Below are 21459 nucleotides of genomic sequence, written 5' to 3'. Positions count from 1 at the left end.
CGTTGGCACTCTTCAGTCTTCTGATTCTTACACGCAGGTCCCTCAACAAAGTCCAGCTACATAGTCACTGAACATGGATATAGGAGAAGCGGAAGATGAAATACAATTCCTGCGAACTGTAAGTAAAATGGAATGCATTAAAATACAAATTTAAATGCAATGAATAATATCTTGACTATATCTTTATTCTGAACTGAATTAACTTCAGACAAAAAAGGACTGATTATTAAACTGCAATTAGATTTGTTTTTAGATTAATGTAATGAGATTCTTGGACATAAATATTTGATGCTAACAGATGGGTCACAAAAAAATATAAGTGAAACATTTTTGGCCATGCATATGGATATACAGTCATGTTTCCAGCATACGTATAATTTAGATCTGCCCCACAGACATTAAGAGTATTATTTAGTAATTTCCTACTGTGAGAAACTGTAGCTGTAGCTACAGTATGTATGTATCATAAATTGTTAAATTGTTTACGTGCAGTTTTATATGTATTTACAGTGTTTGAATTCACATTTGAGAGAGTTTGAACCATATCACCGTTGTCTATTTTTACTTTGTGCTATCAGTAACAGAGGAACTGGAGAGTCTGTTAAATGTATGAGCTATTCACTCTCAGCTCCATATCTCTAAAACCGAGATAAACCGTGTCTTTCTCACACACATACAGTACACACTTCCATTGATTCACTGTATGTATTTTAGCACATGCATTTGTAACAGTATCATGCTGGAAATCATTCATTGTTTGAATCTAGGCTTTAAAAGCAACATGAATGGTTGAATAAGTGTGGTTGTATGTGTGTGAGAGCCACTGGTCAGTCAAACTCATATGACAAGCTAGAGGTGTTGGAATTCTCTATTCACTGACTGATAAGTCAGTCCTAAGTATTCAGTCCTTATAAGGCTACACTGCACTAATGACACTGTTTATGCCCACACTGTAAGATAAGCAATTACACTTTATGGGGCTTTACAAATCACAAATATATATAACAAATATATTACATTATTTTGTCAATTAATTAATTACACTGAAACATGGTAGACGAACAGTCAAAACAGTTTAATATAATTTTACTTAATTTTTTTGTTCATTGTTGATGTCATTGAGGATTGTGTGTTTAGTTTTGAGGCGTATGTGCTTTTATACAAACCTTTTGCACCATGTTAATAACTTCTATATTTTACATGTAACAAATCAACATTAGCAAAGTAGTGTTACTAAGGTCAATTATCAAATCTCAATGTATCATATTGCCTTGTCTTTTTTCTTCTAATTTCCTTTTTATAACTTAACATTTATTTAGCCCTATTTATTTATAGATACAGTTTACATAAAATATAATACAGTGGTAAAGCTCTTCATTTTCCATTTGTTCAATTTGGTGCTGTAGAACTCCTATGGATGCCGTAATATGTCATAATAAGCATTCTTCCATTAAAAACCTTAAGTTTAATTCATAATGTGTTTTTATCAGATCTGATAGTAGTCCCAGTTGTAATGAGCTCAGACCGGCTGTAATGAGAATGTGTTTTTCAGAGGGATGAGCTGGTACTGAGGTGTTGCTCATCAGGCCCTCATCAGCAGAAACTCTGTCTAGCTGCAGAAGGTTTCGGTGAACGGCTTTGCTATCTTGAGTCCACCTCCAACTCAAAGGTGAGATGCGCATTTGCTTATTAACATTTTTAAACCAAGTTACTATTCTGTGTGTAAGAACAGTTTTCCATGTGTGTATCAAACTTCTGAAAAACCTTCCTCTTGCTTACAGAATGTTCCCGCAGACCTTTCTGTGTGTGTGTTTGTGCTTGACCAGTGTCTGTCTGTCCGAGCGCTGCAGGAAATGCTGTCCAACCATGAAGACCAGTATGCAGGGGTGAGTAATGTAGTCAAAGGTGTATTCATTTAGTAAACATTTGTGCCAAACACTGTAAAATAATACAGAGTGGTTTTGTTTCAGTCACGTGAGGCAGCCGGGCGTCGTACTCTGCTCTATGGCCAGACGGTTCTCTTTCGACATGTCTACAGCGACATGGCAAGACCAGTCTTGATTTGACCTTGTTATTTTCATGCTGGTTCTATGATGTTTTAACTTTAAACCTCTCCTGTCTTGTTTTAGTATCTCTGCTGTCTGTCCACATCAGGCCTCTCCTCTGACAAGCTGGCTTTTGATGTTGGTTTGCAGGAGGACACAAAGGGTAAGCTCATATTCTATATGCGTGTGAATGTTTTATTCTTCTGCTATGAATACATGTTTGATAAAGATGAGGGCTGCCATAATATTGGTGTCATGAATGTTGTTTGTATGATTTTAGGTGAGGTGTGTTGGTGGACGGTTCACCCTGCCTCTAAACAGAGGTCCGAGGGTGAGAAAGTCAGAGTGGGTGATGATCTCATCTTAGTTAGTGTTTCCTCTGAGAGATATCTAGTAAGTAAAGCCATTTGTTTGTTACCTGGTTATCTATTTATATATCTGTATACAGATATTTTTATTGCAGCGTGACAACCTGTCTCTCTGTTTCTAGCATGTGTCTTGGAGTAACAGTGAAGGTAATGACAATGTCATTGGCCGGGTGGATGCGGCTTTCCAGCAGACATTGTGGAGCGTGGCTCTTGTTTCTACTCAGACGGCAGAGACGCAGGGTAGATGACCAATCACACATTATCAATCATTTAAACATTTGTTTAGTGTCTGTAGATCTTACTGGCTGATTTTCATGATTTGTGACTAAATACATTTTGCTGGAGGTTTGTATAAAATTTGTGTCAGTTTATCATGTGTTGGATTTTGACCTGTAGGTCATGTGAGAGGAGGGGATAGTGTGCGTCTGCTACACGGACACACAGATGAATGTTTGACCATTCCTGCAGCAGAAGACAGACTGGAGGAACGCAGGTCAGACAGGTAAAAAAAACCCTGATTGAATTACATTTATTACATTTCCTATTTCACCATTTTCCATCTTTTCCTTCAGATCTGTACATTTTGAGGGCGGCTCAGTATCTCTTCAGGCTCGATCTTTATGGAGGCTTGAAACGTTACATGTTGCGTAGGTATTCCTCCAGTTAGTTAGTATAAGACAGTTAGACCAAAGTGTGTATTTATTCCTTCTGTGCTGGTCAGATCACAGTAGTGAAGGGTGTTTGCAGGTGGAGCGGCAGCCACACACACTGGGGTCAGCCTTTCCGTGTTCGCCACCTTTCCACCGGCTTATACCTGGGACTGACTCAGGATCGGGGACTACAGCTGGTGGAGAGAGAAAGAGCTGATGTGAAATGTACTGCGTTCTGTCTCCGTGCATCAAAGGTTGGATATTATCAGCTATAAACACAACATAGCCAGATATACCAGATTTTTGCTTATATTGCATAGTCTGCATTATGATTTTCCTGTCTACACTTTATCTTAAAGTGTGGTGTGGTAATACATTTTGATTATGATTAATGCAAACGTTATTCTATCTGTATTTTATAGGAAGAGAGCCAAAAGAGCTCACACTTTAAGAAGAGAGATGGCATGGGTGCACCTGAGATCAAATACGGAGACTCTCTCTGCTTCATTCAGCATGTTGACACAGGGCTTTGGCTCACATATCAGACCACTGACTCCAAGAGACAGAAGGAAAGTGTGCCACAGAGACAGGTAAACTTGTGTAAATAAATAAAATAAGGTCTATTATCATACTAGATAAGAACACTTACAATACAGACCAGCAGAAATCAGATATTGGTTCCGTCTGATATGAATTTTGGTTCAAATATTTAAAGGGAAGTGGTTCTCTCTCACAGGCTGTTTTGCAAGCAGAAGGTCACATGGATGATGGAATCACCCTCTCTCGCTCTCAGAGGGAGGAGTCACAAGCTGCTTGTTTAATTCGAAGCTCCGCCCTTCTCTTCTCAAAATTCATAAGGTGGGCTAAATATAGAAAATAGTAGAGTGGTAGCAGATGGAATAATATTTGCTTATCAGCTTTGCTTGAGCATTTAGATATGAAAATGGTTTTAAAAGGCCAAAATGTGTTCAAAGAAGAACATTTATCTTTCGTAATGATTTTTCTTCACTAATAAAGGGGATTAGATGATGTCAGCCAAAAGGAGAACATCACGGATTTGGATCTTCCAATCAAGATGGTCCATCTGACCCTCCAGGATTTGCTTGGTTATTTTCAATGTCCTGAAATGGGGCAGGATCATGAAGTCAGACAAGGAGATATTAGAACACTGAAGAACAGACAAAATCTCTTCCAAGATGAGGTAATACCTGCAGCGATTGAGAAACTCATATATCTTGCTACACACTGCAATAATATCTGAACTGTTTACTTTTTTATTCTGCTACATTGTGCTTTTCACAGGGTATAATCACTCTGGTGCTGGACTGCATCGATCACTTGCATGTGTACAACAGTGCCACTCATTTTGCAGAGGCTGCTGGGAAAGAGGCAGGAGAGTCTTGGGAAATTATCTTGAACTCTTTTTATGAGCTGCTAGGTATAGGATGACTCAAGTTTTAAGATTTATAATCCAGGTTTAGTTTTAATTAACAATTTATTATTTTTTTTCCCTGTAGCTGCCCTTATCAGGGGTAATCGGAATAACTGTGCCCACTTTTCCGGTTCCTTGGACTGGCTGGTCAGCAGACTAGAGAGGCTGGAGGCTTCCTCTGGTAGATTTTTTGCAAAATTTGTGACTAGAATAAGCTGATTTTAGAGTCTAGACATTGTTTTAATGCATCACCTTCTCATTTGTTACTTTTGTTTTCAGGAATATTGGAAGTGTTACATTGTGTTTTAGTTGAAAGTTCTGAAGCTTTGAATGTTATTAAGGAAAGTCACATAAAATCTATCATCTCACTTCTGGACAAACATGGAAGGAACCATAAGGTAAAATTTACAGTACCGGGGTCTGCATTTATTTGATAAAAAATACAGGAAAACAGTGTGGAATAATATTATAATTTAAAATAACTGTAAATGTGACACACCTGTAATATATAAATATATATTTTAAATGTAATTTATTCCTTTGACAGCTGTTACTTCAGTCTTCACTTTTCACGTGATCATTCAAAATCATTCTAATATGAAGTTTTGGTTCTCAAAAAATCATTCTCATTATTATGATGTTGAAAGCAGTTGTGATGCTTAAAATTCTTAGTGTAAACCAATAATTTTCTTTTTTATTTAGGATTTTTTGGATGAACAGAAAGTACATAAGAATGCCTTTATTTGAAATAAAAATATTTGGTCACATTTTAATGCCTTTACTGTGACCTCTAATTATTAAATGTGTCCTTGCTGATTAAACATATTATTATTTTGTTTTAGAATTTTATTGAATTTTATTTTATTTATTTTATTAGTATATTTATGTGTATTTATTTATCTATCACATCTGCAGATCTTGGATGTGTTGTGTTCACTCTGTGTGTGTCATGGCGTGGCCGTCCGCTCTAATCAGCATTTGATCTGTGACACACTGCTGCCAGAAAGAGACATGCTGCTACAGACAAGACTGGTTAACCAAGTTTTCAGGTGATTTGTCATCAACTTCCTCACCACAAAGTAATAGCGAAGGGCACATTTAGAGGTAATAATTTGCACATCTAAAAATATTCTTTGAGTCTGTTATAATATAGGAATTGACCAGCTATGAGTATAAAAAAAAATCCTATAGAACATTTTTATTTATTATTATTATTTTTTTTTCTGTTTAGTGTGCGTCCAAACATCTTCCTGTGTGCAAGAGATGACTGTGCCCAATACAAGAAGTGGTATTATGAGGTTGTAGTTGAGAAGGCAGAGCCTTTTGTGACAGCAGAACCTACTCATCTGCGAGTGGGTTGGGCCAGCACTGAAGGGTATCATCCCTCCACCACAGGGGGTCACGGCTGGGGGTCAAACGGTGTAGGAGATGACCTCTGCTCTTATGGCTTTGATGGACTCCAGCTCTGGACAGGTGATATGGAGAATAAACACATGCAGTGTTTACAGTTCAAATGGTTGGAAGGTTTTTTTTTACAGATATCCAGCAAGAATGTGTTAAACTGCTTAAAAATAAAAGTTAGTTGAACTGTTTTCAACATTGATTATAATGAAAAACATTTCTTGAACACCAAATCAGCATAAATGAATGACTTCTGAAGGATCATGTGACACTTAGGACTCCAGAAATGGTTGCTAAAGGTTCAGCTTTGCCGTCACAGGAATAAATAAAATTTTACAAGATATTACAATAGAAAGCTGTCATTATAATTGTAAAAATATTTCACAATATTGCTGTTTTTACTGTATTTTTATCAAATAAATGTGAACTCCACACACTATTGTTTATTCTTTTCTAGGAGGTGTAGGTCGGAGGGCTTCCTCACCCAATCAGCACTTGCTAAGGGATGATGATGTCATTAGTTGCTGTCTTGACCTTAGTGCAACCTGCATCTCCTTCCGGGTCAATGGACAGCCAGTTCAAGGCATGCTGGAGAACTTCAGTGTGGATGGGCTGCTGTTTCCAGTTGTCAGCTTCTCAGCAGGAGTGCAGTGAGTAACCTTTGAATGGATTTTGAATTTGCATGTTGTGTTACTTGTAGGTTTGTTTTCCCATGATTCATCACACCATGAAAAACGTGGCCTGATTCCCCAATTCTACTTCATTTTGTTTTAAATTAATAAAACAACTTAAATAGTGCACTGCTTTTTTTCAATAGGGTGCGTGTGCTGTTTGGAGGTCGACAGGGGGAGTTTAGGTTTCTTCCTCCAGCTGGTTTCTCTCCATGCGCCGAAGCTCTCCTCCCCAAAACCCGCTGTAAGCTGGAACTGTTTCACAAACTCACACGAAATCACAGCGAAAGCCAGCGTGACCTCTTAGGCCCTGTGGTACCTATAAGTCCAGTGACCTTTATCCCCATTCCAGTGGATTCCAGTGAGGTACCATTCAATTACGCTCTGATTAGTTTAAATTTAGCATTAGTACATTTATTTTAAGCTACAATCGGTCTTGCATCAACTTGTGTGAGTGACTGACACCCTTGAGCACAACTCTGCATCCTGTCAGGTTGAATATCCTCCACAGCTGGAACCAATCAGAGAAAGACTAGCAGAAAACCTCCATGAACTCTGGCTTATTGACAAAATAGAGCAAGGATGGACCTACGGACCTGTAAGTATCTGAGTAACATCTTTTAATTAGCTCCATCTCATTCTGATGTATGTTGAAAATACATCTCTTCTCCTAGGTTAAAGACGAGAGCAGAAAAGTACACCCGTGTCTAGTTGAGTTTTCCAAACTTCCAGATCAGGAGCGAATTCATAACCTCCAGTCATCTGAGGATATCCTCAGGTATTCCACTGATTATTGTGCCTAATAAAGTATTAATTAGCACTTTATTATTAATCATGCTTTTTTTTGCTGTTGTGAAAGGACTCTGCTGGCTTTTGGTGTCCATATTGGACTCTCTGATGAACATGCTGAGGAGAATGTGAAATATGTCCGCCTTTCAAATAAGTATATCAGAATAAAGTTCCTCACTAAGACGCCGACATTTATTCTTAACATGAATGCAACAGGGAAAAGCATTGCATGTTAATTAATCCTGATTACATCATCTGTCCAGGTATGAGTTATGGAATGGATATAAACCAGCCCCGGTGGATCAGTCCCGTGTCGTGCTAACAGCTGCACAGGAACAGCTGTTGGACAAACTGGCTGAGAATGAACACAACATCTGGGCCAGGGAGCGTATCAGACAGGGCTGGAGCTGTGGACCACAGCAGGTGGAAAATAAAGTATTTTTATGAAAACAAAAGATATAAATATGATCTTGGGTATTCTTTATTATCACTGGCATTGAAATGCTAAATTTGTCTACTTGAGACCATTGATATCACCATGAGAAAATTGCTTCTCAATGTATATTTCTATGTTTTAGGATGTAATGTATAAGAGAAGTACTCAACTAGTGCCATTTTCCCTGTTGGATGAGAAGACCAAACAGACTGGTAGAGATGCCATGAGGGACACACTGGGTACCCTTCTTGGGTTTGGATATACTGTGGAACCGCTGGAGCAAGAAAATGGTGGGAGCATTATCATTATTATACACAGTTATGGAGTATAGTCTGGAGAATAACCTTTCGGGCAGTTGGTTAAATTACTAACTTACTAACAAAGTTTACTTTTAGAACATAAAAATGTATACTTTTATTCAGCAAGGACTCATTAAATTGGTAAGTGACAGTAAGGACTTTTACATTAGAACAAAAAAGTAAGAAATGTTTCTTAAGAAACAGATCAGCATAATCAAATTATTTCTGATGGATTATGTGACCCTGAAGACTGGAGTAATAACTGCTGAAAATTAAAGAATAATTTACATTTACAAAAAATTTTTTTAAATAGAAAGCAGCCACTCTACAATGTGAAAATAATTGATAGTGTTAATGTTTTTAATGTATTTTAGCTAGGTCAAGCTAGGTGAGCAGAAGTGACTTAACTTAAAAACGTTAAAAAACCTTACCAACCCCAAACTTTTGATGGTAGTGTATGGCAATCAGACATGAACACTGTTGTGTTTTCCCTCCCATAGCTTCAAGCAGCAATATTAAGTCTGTGACTGCAGAGAGATTTCGAATTTTCCGTCTGGAGCAGCTCTTTGCAGTGTATGATGGAAAATGGTACTTTGAGTTTGAGGCCATAACTGATGGAGAGATGAGAGTGGGCTGGGCACGACCTGGGTGTAAACCCGACGTGGATCTTGGGTCAGACAATCAGGCCTTCGTGTTTGATGGTTCTAAGGTATTTCAGTCATAATTTATTATGTCAAAGAAAACTGTACTGAGATCATAAACATGTTTTGACTCTGAGCTGCCTTTAGGAACAAGGATCATAAATAAAAAAGATGACATATTATATATCTTTTTTTTTTTGCATGTCATGCTTTAGGGACAGTGGTGGCATGGTGGGGCAGAGCGATTGGGTGGCAGCTGGAAGAAAGGGGATGTAATTAGCTGTTTGTTGGACCTGACTACATGCACTATGATGGTTACACTTAATGGAGAGCTACTGCTGAACAGTCGTGGTTCTGAAGTGGCAGTAAAAGACTTCAATAAATCTGACGGTGAGTTCTCCTTGATAATTTTCCATTCTTTTCTGACACAAATTTATCAAATATATATAAAAAAAAATAAAAAAATAATATATATATATATATATATATATATATATATATATATATATATATATATATATATATATATATATATATATATATATATATATATATATATATATATATATATATATATATATATATATACATAAAGGTGTAACTTTCTGCTTTGTGTAACATTTGTGTTTTCTCTTTGATGAATTCTAGGTTTTCTTCCTGTCTGTAGCATAGGGATCAACCAGGTGGGTCGTTTAAATTTGGGTCATCAGGTTGACTCACTAAAATATTTCAGTGTTTGTGGCCTACAAGAGGGATTCCAGCCCTTTGGTTTGAACATGAGGAAAGAGATACCTCTATGGATGAGCTGGAGAGAGCCTTTGTTCATTCCTATATCCAATGACCATCCTAACATACAGGTTAGTTCATTTACATCAAGTGTGGGTGATGCATTTGTAGATAAATAATATTTAATTTAATTTAATTTAATTTAATTTAATTTAATTTAATTTAATTTAATTTAATTTAATTTAATTTAATTTAATTTAATTTAATTTAATTTAATTTAATTTAATTTAATTTAATTTAATTTAATTTAATTTAATTTAATTATTAATATGTCATCTAAGGCAAGATTACCACATTGTTGCGAAACATCTTAGATTCTATTATTTTAAATCAACATTGAAAATAATGTTGAATGCAATGTTCTATAATGTTCAAATTTCTTCCCAGGTGATTCGTGTTGATGGAACAGTTGACAACACTCCATGTCTGAAAGTAACACAGAAGTCTTTTGGGCATCAGGAAAGGGGCACAAGCGATGTTGGTTTTTACCGTCTGAGCATGCCAATAGAGTGTGCACAGGTTTTCTCCAGCCCCGGTGAGGTCACTTTGCCCCCCAGCAGCAGTATGGTGTGCCACCTCAGAGATCCAGAGGAGGGAGAAGCAGATTCTGACTTTGAGGTACTGATGAAAGCTCACAAATACACAGGATCCAGAGATGAACTCAATAATCACAAAGACCACAGTCAGGAAAAGCCATCTAGACTCAAACAGCGGTGAGTTCAGTTCACCCTTCTTGTTCACACCAACACCAAGCACAACTGGACTAAGATTAGTAAATGTTGACTGAAACTCTCTTTATTACATATCTATATCAACTGGTGTGGCTGTAGGTTTCTGCTGAAGAAGAAACCAGAGTTAAACACCAGCCACTCGTCAACACGTTTGTTGGAGGAAGTGATGGCCATCGAGAAACATGAAAACAACCACCTTGTTCATTGCACTACGGTAGTCAATAATCATTTTCTTATTCGTCCATTTGTTACTGGATCACTTACAGTAATGAGACCTTTGAAACAAGTAGTTTTGGTTTGACTGGGTTTAACATAATCGCATCTCTCTTCTTCTGTTTTTCTCACTGCAGTATTATTACTCTGTGAGAGTCCCCTACAGTCAGGAGCCATCTTATGTTTGGGTTGGGTGGGTAACCTCTAAGTTGGACCCTCATAATGTGACCTTTGACCTGGACAGCCTTTGCACTGTCACAGTCACTCTTGGGGATGAATGGGGCAAAGTTCATGAGAGGTAAAAATCATAGGGCCTTTAAGAGATGCTGGATGTTTAAACGGAGAAAAATACTGTACCTGAAAAATTTAGTTTTTTAGTTATGATGTCGGAAAATACATAATAATTATTTGACATTGTGTGTGTTTCAGTGTTGTTATTGTGAACTAAAACGAATAAATACTATGTGAACTAAAACGAATAAATACTATGATAGTAGCCTATATTAATGAATAATAATACTAGTGTGTGTTTATTCATTTGTTAGTGTGAAGCGTAGCAGCTGTTACATGGTGTGTGCTGCAGAGGGCAGTAGTTTGTCCCATAGCCGCAACAGCAGTGGCCTGGAGATTGGATGTCTGGTTGACACTGCAACAGGGCTCCTGACATTCACTGCTAATGGCAAAGAACTTGCAACATGCTACCAGGTGAACATCAGTTAGCAGTGTTAACATTCCCGTTCAAATATTTAGCTTTGCATGTCATATAGGTTCTGTATTAGTGTTTAATAATGACCTTATTGTCCCATATAGAACCTATGCTTATATTCAGCAAAATACTATAATTTTAATCATGCCTTAACTATGTAGTTGTGATTTTAGCAATACACAAAAAGCAAAGCACTTTCTAGACACTTTATTTGACATACATTCTCCTTATCTAGTCTGTTATTTTAGTGTGACCTCAGCAATGTCTCTCCATTTGTAGGTGGAACCTGGAACCAAGCTCTTCCCTGCTGTTTGTGCTAAAGCCACAAGTTCTAATGTCTTTCAGTTTGAGTTGGGACGCATCAAGGTAAACCAGTTCATGAGTTCTGTTCTCTACGGCCAAACATCGTTCCAGCCTGTGGAAGACCAAATAAATCTCTGAAAAAGTGCCTCTTTCAGCACACTGGGCATTCTTGCAAGATTGCAAATTATATATTTCGTCTCCTTTGGCGTTAATAAAATATTGAATGCAGTATCAGTCTTCTTAAAATGGGTTGTAACACATCCATTTCTGGCTTGGATCAGAAGAAGAGTACAGATTATATTATATATCCTTACATAACTTATACTGCATTATTACCTTTACATAAACACAGTTATAAGCTTCTAAAAAAATAAAAAAATAAAAAAAAACATTTCTGCATATAAGAAAGAAAACATAAAATGACCATATTTCTATTTAGTTTTCCCTAAAATATTTGCTGCAGGTTATGGATTTGTATTGCTGCCCACAGAATGTGATGCCACTATCAGCGGGAGTTTTTCGGAGTGAAAGAAGAAATGCAAAACCTCAGTGTCCTCCTAGATTGTGTGTTCAACACCTAACGCTTCTGCGGTGGACCCGAGTACCTGACCACACTCAGCCTGTGGAAGTGACCCGTCTGGAGGAGAGATATGGCTGGAGAGCTCGCTGCACTCAGATCCATCAGATCATGACCCTGCATATACCTGAGGAGAACAGGTCAGAGGTCATGCTGAAGATGTCAATTAACATTTTTATCTATGCTAGACAGCTAGAAAAATAACACACAAAAAAGCTTTGACATATACATTTAATAACATTGTGGCATATTTTTATAGTTCAGAATGTAATTGTTAATCTTAATATTTACAACTAATTTTCCCATAAAAAACTTGACATTATCAAAATTTTATTTTTTTGTGTTGTATTTAATATACTTGTAATTTAAATACTTGTAAAGCAACAGCAACAAAAAAATTGTAATACAATTTATTTTATTTCCTTGATTATACTCTTTTCCCTCTTTCAGGTGTGTTGACATTCTGGAACTGTCCGAACTGCGTGATCTCCTAAAGTTCCATGACCACACCCTTCACCTCTACTCAGCTCTTTCAGCTCATGGAAACACACATGTAAGCCATGCCCTCTGCAGCCATGTGGACCAGTCACAACTCTTGTTCGCCTTGCAGTGCTCTAGAATGCCAGGTCACCTGCGGACAAGTTACTACAACCTCCTCATCAACACCCACCTCGGTGCCCACGCCAGTGCCATGCAGGCCATGACCCACGAATACATTGTGCCTTTAACTGATGCCACGCAGTCTGTTACACTCTACAAAAACAATAGGAAGGTGCAGAGATTCCCAGGAAGTGACTTCAGCACTTCCTTATGGCCCAGAATGCATTTTACGTCACCTTGCTTCATCAGAGCTTATAAAATATACGTGATGGATAGAGATGAGGGCGGGGCTTTGTGCAGTAGCTTGCGCCAAAACAGCCCAGAGTTCCCATTGGATGTATTAAAGGATGTTGTCATAACAATGCTGGAGGAGGCAGTGGCAGCAGTAGGGCTGGGTGTAAGAGATCCTGCAGGGGGAAGCATAGAGCTCCTTATGGTTCCTCTGCTCAGTTTAGTTCACACGCTCCTTCTGATGGGTGTGTATCAGGGAACAGATCTGGAAGCAGTGTTTAGTCTCATACTGCCAGCCAGTTACATGAGAGGAACATGTAAAACAGAAGAGATGGATGAACTGGAAGAAAGTGATGGAGAAAGAGAGGAAAAGGAGGGTAGAGATTGGGAGGATAATGTCCCTCAGCAAAATCTTCTTCAGATGAAGCTTCCAGAAGCTGTCAAATTACAGGTTGGCACTGTTCATTTAAAGGCATAGGTCAGCCAAAAAAGAAAAAAGATTTTGTCATTTATCTATTCATTCCTCTGCAATTCAACACTGTTGCCCCTTTTTGACCTGATTCTCTCCCTCTTATAATGTCTCCCTTTCTCACAATTTTTCATTCCTCGCTATTAGGTGTGCCACCTTTTGAAGTACCTGTGTGACTGCCAGGTACGTCACAGAGTAGAAGCCGTGATGTCTTTCTCGGGTGACTTTGTAGGTCGTCTTCAAGAAAACCAGCGCTTTCGATACAATGAAGTCATGGATGCGCTCAACATGTCTGCTGCCCTCACAGCACGCAAAACTAAAGAGTTCCGGTCCCCGCCTCAGGAACAGGTCAGAGGTCATAGGTTAACTGGATTGGACTGTGTATTTCAGTCATTATTTACTCGCCTCATTCCAAACCTGTGTGACAGGGGTGTCCAGTCCTGCTTCTGGAGGGCACACATCCTGCAGAGTTTAGCTCCAACATACTTTCCTAGAAGTTACTAATGAATCTGTAGACTTTGATTAGCTGATTAAGTTATGCCTAATTAGGGGTGGAGCTAAACTCTGCAGGACAGTGGTCATCAAGGAAGAGATTAGGACATCCCTGCTGTATGACATTCTTTCTTTTGTGGAATGCAAAAGGGGATATTTTGGAAAAATATGAAATTCAGTAGGGTGCTTTAGAGCACTGAGTAATGACATTTGGATCATTCACATTATGATCAACAACATAATTTTAGAAAATAAGAAGAATTATCATTTAATGCCGATGGAACTTTCCTTAATAGTCGTGTCCTTATGTTTTCTCTGTCCAGATAAACATGATGTTGAGTTTCCGGGAAGTGTGTCAAGAATGTCCATGTCCAGAGGACATCCAAGATTTGATGTGGGAATTCCATCAGGATCTAATGAGCCACTGTGGTACACAGCCAGTTAGGACAATGAATGCTATATTTGTATTTCCATTAACTGGTCTCATGACCTCTTGTATGCATTTTTTTCACTTTGTTTAATATAGGAATTGATATAGACAGTGATTCAGAGAATGGGGATGAGGACAACCAATCAGTCAGGAATCACCTCAAAAGCCTAGTGGATAAAATAATTCATTTAAATAGGAGAATGTCTGGCCTGCCTGAAGAGATTGTGAACAAACCTGGTAGGAAAAACTACCAGTCACATTTGGCTCTCGAGAAATGATCTGAATTACATTGTGCAGGTTCTTTTAGTTACACACCAAATGAGTGAAGTTAAAACAGACCTCTCTCTTTCTAGTCTCACTACAGCAGCTGATATCACATACCATGCTGCACTGGGCCCAGGAGGGGACGATAGAAGACCCAGCTCTGGTGCATGCTGTTTTCAGCCTGCTGCATCAACAGTATGCTGGGCTGGGAGGCCAGATGTCTGCACCACTACAGAAGGCTTACTGTATCAGCCAGACATCTGTGGAAGATACTCTAAATCTACAGTGGGCTCTAGCACGGATTCGTTCATTGCTCACAGCCAGGATGGGCAAAGAAGAGGAGGAACTCATGATCAGAGGACTAGGGTAAGAGAAGATGACTGGGTTTGTAAAGTAATACTATATAATTACTTATTCTATACTGCACAGTATAAACTGTGTATTGTGTACTATGTATTTTTTTAAATAGTAAGTGAAATACTATGTAGCGTTAACCATTTCAAACAATACTATGCTTTACTATCACATGGCCTTAACAAGTAGTGTGTGAGTAGCATCAATCTTAGAAATTTATTTGGTTATGTAAAAAACAATTTATCAGTTTTGTGTAAAAATTTGCTTATTTTTAATCAAGATAGCGATGTTAAAATTGCAGCTAACCGAAAACCCAAAGAAAGGAAGACATTTAAGTCGATAATTTCAATTTAAGGTAATATACAGTAATGTTAATATATGCATTTAAAAAGATAGAAAGATAAAGATAAAAGATAGAAAAAAATGAACATACACTAATGTTCAGAAGGTTTTTTTATTCTGAAAAATCAAAATCAGTTTCCACAAAAGTTGAAAAAATGTGGAGCACCAAAGAATTTCTGAAGGATCATGTGACATAAAGACTGGAATAATTCAGCTTTGCAATCACAGCAATAAATATATATATGGAAAATATTAAAATAGGAATTTCTTATATTTTTATCATTTAATTTTACATTTTATTCCATAATATTACTGTTTTTACTGACCTCAGACCTAGAGTATTTTGTATGATTTTAGTACATTATTATTTTTATGATTAAGCACAAATTCATCATAAAGTGACATTTCTAATCTGAATAGAGGCACTGAATAGAGTACCAATAAAACATCATAAAATGACTTATTTTTACACATCCCATCATACCCCATCATTTTCACTTATTAAATGATCAAATATTTCTGATGGACTACTATGTCCAATTCAGTTTTATTCCCAAATCTAAGACCTTTGTTTTCTCTTGTGTAGTGACATTATGAACAATAAAGTGTTCTATCAGCATCCTAATCTGATGAGAGCTCTGGGGATGCATGAGACCGTCATGGAAGTTATGGTGAATGTCCTTGGTGCTAGAGAATCTAAGGTAATCATAATAACATCAAGTACTTGCAGTGATTATCAGCTTCTGCGTTCATTATGGTTGTAAAATGTCAACTGCATAATTGAACCACTCAAATTAGAACTTAATCAGTGCATTAAGTGCAGTGTTTTGATTTATTCACTCCCATGAGGTGCTCTGTTAACTCTTATCCTCTGGCCTCATTAAGGAAATCATGTATCCTAAGATGGTTGCGCACTGCTGTCGTTTCCTTTGTTATTTCTGTCGAATCAGTCGGCATAATCAGAGGGCCATGTTCGATCATCTCAGCTACCTGCTGGACAACAGTAATGTAGGACTTGGTATGTTTATCCTAATACTGATATGGTTAAACCCCAACCTGAATATTTCTAAGGCAGTAGACAAAAGCAAATGATTCTTTTTTTTATCAGCTTCTCCCTCAATGAGAGGATCAACTCCTCTGGATGTGGCGGCTGCTTCTGTCATGGACAACAACGAACTGGCGCTTGCTCTTACAGAGGGAGATCTGGAGAAAGTAGGTTTCATTGATTGATTCTTTTATCTCTCTTCTACATTACTTCTCACTTTTGGTGATATTGAACAGTCTGTACTGGTTTTTCATTTGTGTATAGGTGGTGCAGTATTTGGGAGGCTGTGGTTTGCGTAGTTGTGCTCTGCTGGTCTCCAAAGGATACCCAGATATTGGTTGGAATCCTGTAGAGGGAGAACGTTACCTGGACTTCCTGCGTTTTGCAGTATTTTGCAATGGTAATGAGCGGTTCCTGAATCCAGACCTAGTGAAACCGTATTAAACACCTCTGGTTGGTTTTGATTGGTTATTCTCCTGACACAGGTGAGAGTGTTGAGGAGAACGCTTATGTGGTAGTGAGGCTTCTGATTCGCCGACCTGAATGCTTTGGCCCCGCCCTTCGAGGGGAGGGGGGAAATGGTCTTTTAGCAACTATTGAGGAAGCCATCAGAATTTCCCACCTGCAGGATGGAACCAGTGCAGCCAATGCACAGAATTCCAATCGGACGCTGTGAGTGTTATACTGTTTTATACATTCTCGCTCATGCCCGTGTCTCATTCTGATCTGCACTTCTAGTGACATGCTTGATGATGAAGATGATGATGTCATTCACATGGGACACGCCATAATGACCTTCTACTCTGCTCTCATTGATCTGTTGGGTCGTTGTGCACCTGAGACGCATGTAAGTGTTTCAGGAAACCCACTGGGAAAGCTAGATAAGAGCCTCGTAATGTGCTTGAAGGATTTAGTTTGAAAGGGCTTATTGGTTTTATCTACTTTTTAAGGCAAAGTCAGTTTTCATTAAAGGTTTGAAAGGTTCTTCAGGGTTTGCTAATGGGCATCTCTGTTGTATGTTTATATGACCTCCAGCTCATAGAAGCGGGGAAAGGTGAGGCCATTCGGATCAGGGCAATCTTGAGGTCTCTCGTTCCCAGAGAGGATCTGGAGGGAATCATCAATATTCCTTTTAGTTTACCACTTGTAAACACAGGTGCGTATGAGTGTGTGCTTTTATGAACTTATAATAAAATATACATTCATGATCATGACGTAAAAATAATTATTTTCCTGACAATTGATTTATATTTCGAAATGTATTTGATTGTTAAAACCGGAAATCAGTGTAACGAGACGGAGTCTGAGCTCAGTTTTTAAATAAACTAAGTAAATTTAGTTTGGAGCTGCTGGCACAGAGATGTGTAGTAGGGTATTTTGTGTCAAAAAAAGTGATTAATTGGTGGTTGAAAATATTTTGTGCTTGATATACTCAGATGAACTAGTGGTGGAGCCTGACATGTCTCAGATATTTTGTCCGGATCACAAAGCAGCCATGGTGCTGTTCTTGGACCGGGTTTATGGAGTTCAGGACCAGCAGGTTTTGCTGCGTCTACTGGAGAATGGTTTCCTGCTGGACCTGCAAGCGGCTGTTAACATGGATGCTGTAAGTGGCCAGATGTTATGTGTCGGAAAGGTTCACCCAAATTTGAATACTGTCATTATGTCAGTTCAAACTGATATGACCTTTTTTGACCCCTGTGACACAAAAGGAATTTAGCTGAATCTCTGTAGTGCCTTTTTCCATAGTATGCAAATAAGTGGGGATGGAGTTCTGAAAATGTCACTAAACATCATGCACTCAACCACTATATTACAAGTCTTTTGAAGTCAAACAATTGTTTTGTGCAAATAATAAATCTGAAATTTTTAAAAGTCTTTTATTTGCTGAAAATATTGAGTTTGTGGAGTCTGAACCCCCTAATTAAGGTTTGAATCCTGCAGTGCACGCCAAAATTAAGGTTATGGGGTCTTACAGACTGGCGTTTTAATTTGACGTATTCCAATAGTGTTCTCTGTTCTACATGTTTCATCAGCTCTGTCTGTCTGTGAAAAATATCATTTCAACCGCCCCTAAAACAGGCCACACCGCTGATGTATGACTCCTGTAGTTGCAAAGCTAAAAAGATTACCAAAACACAGAAGTCACATTACCAAAATTAAATGAAAGAAGAAATTAATACTTTTATTCAGCAAGGATGCATCAAATTCAAATAAATTATGTTCTTTTGAACTTTCCATTCATCATTGAATCCTAGAAAATAAATCATGATTCCACAAGAATATTAAGCAGCACAATTGTTTTAACATTGATGATAATAAGTGTGTCTTCTGCACCAAATTGGCATATTAGAATGATTTCTTAATGATCATGTGACACTGAAGAATGGTAATGGCTGCTGAAAAATCAGCTTTGCATGTATTGATATGTTTTCCCTCTTTGCAGACGGGGTTAGGTGGAACAGATATGGCTCTGGCCCTTAATCGATACATATGTGTGGCTGTTCTGCCATTGCTGAGTAAGTATTCCTCTCTGCTGTGTGACTCCTCTTCACTGCGGACTGGGCTGGTGGATGAGCTCCTGCAGGGTGTCTACAGCCTCTCTAAAGCCAGCGGACTGACTAAGGCCCAGAGAGATGCTATCCAGGACTGTCTCCTGTCAGTGTGTGGGTGAGAATGCTCGATTTAGCTTTTTTTTGGATTGATTGTATTATAGAGTAAAAAAAGAGTGGCACGGTTACAATAGTGAATGCTTTAAAAAAAAGTCTTGCAATTAATAGACCATTAGAGTGGAAGTCAATGTATCTTTGTCTGCTTATTCTTGCTCTTTTAGAACTGATGAATATATTAAGATCAGACATTAAGAAGCAAATCCATATTGTATAGGTCTGTTTATTTATAACCCATTATTATTTATTTATAACAATTTTGTTTCCCGCAGAAAACTGAATCCCTCCATGTTGCAGTCTCTGCTGCAGAATCTTGTGTTTGACGTCCCGCAACTATCAGAAAACTCCAAGATGCCACTCAAGGTCTAAATAAAAAACATGAAATTTATAAAATATAAAATTATGTTTTCCTAAAGCAATTCTGCTGATCACTGTGGTCGCTTCTTCCAGCTGTTGACCAATCATTATGAGCAGAGCAGGAAGTACTACTGTCGGAATGATGGATGGGGTGGCTTTGGCTCTGCTTCAGCGGAAGAACTTCGTCTGACCAGAAAGCTGTTTTGGGGGATATTCAGTGCTCTTGCCAAAAAAGTGAGAAAAGACAGAAAATCTCCATTTCAAACCAAGTGACCACACAATTCATTTCTCCAAAAGAGTGTTTAATTATTTTAATAAACTGGATATTTTTTTTAGGATAGGGTGTCTGTTCTTTTTTTATGCATCAAACTGTTCCAATTTTATTTTGAATTTCACCATCAAAATGTTTTTCAATCTCGTCACAGTCTTACGATCCAGACCTATTTAAACTGGCCCTGGGTTGTCTCAGTGCAGTTGCCGGGGCGATTCCTCCCGACCACCTTGACCCGAGCTGCACAGGAGGACGAGAGAGACACTCAACGATGAATTCAGAGAGACGGTTTTGTCCTCGACCCCTGGACACCTCAAAGTAAGACTTAAAGGTCCAAAACACATCTTAAACCAGCTGTAACAGACACACTTGAGCTGGATTTGATCATTTGAGATCTTCTGAGAATCTTCTGAGAATCTTTCAGATCAGCACTAATCTCAGAGGTTCACTTCATAGGGTGGCCATATGCGCCGTTTATACAGGACACGTCACGACCAGGATTTTAATATTGCCTAAAACATCCAGAGCAGTTTGACCAATAACATGCAGCTATTGTACATAGTCGACCAATTGTGGGGCTGCGTGTGAGAAGGTGAGATCTAGAGGGAACAATCAAAGCGATGCAAATATGCACACGTGTTTGTTCGCTCGATTGACTTGAAGCATCGCTGCGCACAAATCCAAAAAAAAAAGTCTGCTATGCTCTTTATAGCTCTCATGAATGTTACACAACGATCAACCTGCACAGTGCAAATAGCCAAAACCTGGATATTTTATGCAATATTAAAATCCTGGCTGGGATGTGTCCCATATGAACGGCGCATATGGCCACTCAATCACTTCATCATCTTCTGAAAAGTGAAGTGTGAATGTCTATTTATTGGATATACAAGTTCGCTTCATATGTTTCTGAAAAGTGTAGTGTGAATGACTGTTTATTCGATATGTGGTAAATAATAATCAATTTTTTCATGCATTTATAGTGTGACAATCCCAGAGATGCTTGAGTTTGTGGTGAACAAATACGCTGAACATACACATGAGAAATGGTCCCTGGAAAAGGTAAGAAGTTTTGTATTACAGGTGTTTTCTTGAGAATATAGTGGAAACTTTGGCAATCCTATAATTTTAAAGCTATTTGTTTGATCATTCTTCTCTAGTTTGGGAATGGCTGGGTTTATGGAGAACAGTTTTCTGAGAGTGCTAAAGTTCATCCACTCCTTAAACCTTACAGAGCTCTATCTGAGAAGGTAGCAAACTCTCCTCATGCACAAAACATGTAGACACATTACAAATAACAACATCAGATTTGCTGAAATTTTATGAAAAATCAGAAAGAAGCAGCATGCAGTTTATCATGCAGTTCACTTTTCACACAGTGAGGTTTCTCTGTATTTTAGGATAAAGAAGGTTATCGAGGGGCCATTAAAGAGACAGTGAAATGCATGCTGGGCTTGGGATGGACTATTGAGAGGACCAATGATGGGGAGTCACAAGGCTTTCGCAACCCAGCTCCAAGGATTTCACAGTCTGGCAAGGTAATGGACACCTTCACGGAGAACTGCAAAGCTCTGATGAAGAATGTGTGCTTTCTCTGTATTTTTCTGTCCATTATTCCTTAATTTTTTTTAGTTTTTTTTAGTCATTGCGCCCATCAAGGGTGCCGTTAGAGGTTTTGGGCCCTTGGACAGCATATTCACTAGCGCCCATGATTTTGGTGTTTGGAAAAGGAAATTAAATAAAATGAAATTAAATATTAAATTTATGAGTAGTATTGTAAATAATGCAGCATTGATGTTAAATAATGTTCTTAATTGATTTAATTTGTGTAATTGTTTTCCATAATGATAACATTATTATCTCTTAAAATGTTTTAGCATTTCAGCA

The 21459-nt window shown here is 38.1% G+C and overlaps 1 protein-coding gene across 1 annotated transcript in view; it reads left to right on the top strand.

Annotated features, from left to right (window-relative positions):
- The first annotated feature begins 3 nt into the window (after window positions 1-3).
- The window catches only part of ryr2b (ryanodine receptor 2b (cardiac)), a 46705-nt gene continuing 25249 nt past the window's right edge, over window positions 4-21459 (top strand). Inside the window, exons 1-54 of the mRNA XM_059520140.1 lie at window positions 4-118; window positions 1553-1669; window positions 1782-1886; window positions 1971-2045; window positions 2130-2208; window positions 2326-2438; window positions 2536-2653; window positions 2810-2906; window positions 2986-3060; window positions 3161-3317; window positions 3486-3653; window positions 3800-3921; window positions 4081-4264; window positions 4366-4501; window positions 4581-4676; window positions 4775-4893; window positions 5411-5544; window positions 5727-5968; window positions 6354-6546; window positions 6714-6933; window positions 7061-7165; window positions 7242-7345; window positions 7427-7510; window positions 7620-7779; window positions 7935-8082; window positions 8592-8800; window positions 8948-9122; window positions 9381-9589; window positions 9906-10231; window positions 10349-10463; window positions 10600-10760; window positions 11008-11167; window positions 11448-11534; window positions 11962-12188; window positions 12499-13330; window positions 13496-13696; window positions 14164-14269; window positions 14367-14507; window positions 14624-14900; window positions 15817-15931; window positions 16116-16248; window positions 16339-16442; window positions 16540-16675; window positions 16761-16947; window positions 17014-17122; window positions 17311-17431; window positions 17712-17881; window positions 18722-18945; window positions 19217-19307; window positions 19395-19535; window positions 19727-19890; window positions 20556-20634; window positions 20733-20822; window positions 20973-21110. Of these exons, the coding sequence (XP_059376123.1) occupies window positions 74-118; window positions 1553-1669; window positions 1782-1886; window positions 1971-2045; window positions 2130-2208; window positions 2326-2438; window positions 2536-2653; window positions 2810-2906; window positions 2986-3060; window positions 3161-3317; window positions 3486-3653; window positions 3800-3921; window positions 4081-4264; window positions 4366-4501; window positions 4581-4676; window positions 4775-4893; window positions 5411-5544; window positions 5727-5968; window positions 6354-6546; window positions 6714-6933; window positions 7061-7165; window positions 7242-7345; window positions 7427-7510; window positions 7620-7779; window positions 7935-8082; window positions 8592-8800; window positions 8948-9122; window positions 9381-9589; window positions 9906-10231; window positions 10349-10463; window positions 10600-10760; window positions 11008-11167; window positions 11448-11534; window positions 11962-12188; window positions 12499-13330; window positions 13496-13696; window positions 14164-14269; window positions 14367-14507; window positions 14624-14900; window positions 15817-15931; window positions 16116-16248; window positions 16339-16442; window positions 16540-16675; window positions 16761-16947; window positions 17014-17122; window positions 17311-17431; window positions 17712-17881; window positions 18722-18945; window positions 19217-19307; window positions 19395-19535; window positions 19727-19890; window positions 20556-20634; window positions 20733-20822; window positions 20973-21110 (8424 nt within the window). The 5' untranslated portion in view covers window positions 4-73. The remainder of the gene's footprint in view (window positions 119-1552; window positions 1670-1781; window positions 1887-1970; window positions 2046-2129; window positions 2209-2325; window positions 2439-2535; window positions 2654-2809; window positions 2907-2985; window positions 3061-3160; window positions 3318-3485; window positions 3654-3799; window positions 3922-4080; window positions 4265-4365; window positions 4502-4580; window positions 4677-4774; window positions 4894-5410; window positions 5545-5726; window positions 5969-6353; window positions 6547-6713; window positions 6934-7060; window positions 7166-7241; window positions 7346-7426; window positions 7511-7619; window positions 7780-7934; window positions 8083-8591; window positions 8801-8947; window positions 9123-9380; window positions 9590-9905; window positions 10232-10348; window positions 10464-10599; window positions 10761-11007; window positions 11168-11447; window positions 11535-11961; window positions 12189-12498; window positions 13331-13495; window positions 13697-14163; window positions 14270-14366; window positions 14508-14623; window positions 14901-15816; window positions 15932-16115; window positions 16249-16338; window positions 16443-16539; window positions 16676-16760; window positions 16948-17013; window positions 17123-17310; window positions 17432-17711; window positions 17882-18721; window positions 18946-19216; window positions 19308-19394; window positions 19536-19726; window positions 19891-20555; window positions 20635-20732; window positions 20823-20972; window positions 21111-21459) is intronic.

Source organism: Carassius carassius, chromosome 32 (genome assembly GCF_963082965.1).
Source record: "Carassius carassius chromosome 32, fCarCar2.1, whole genome shotgun sequence".
Lineage (NCBI taxonomy): Eukaryota > Metazoa > Chordata > Actinopteri > Cypriniformes > Cyprinidae > Carassius > Carassius carassius.
The sequence above is the reverse complement of the archived record's forward strand: the minus strand, read 5'-3'. Positions and strand labels throughout refer to the sequence as shown.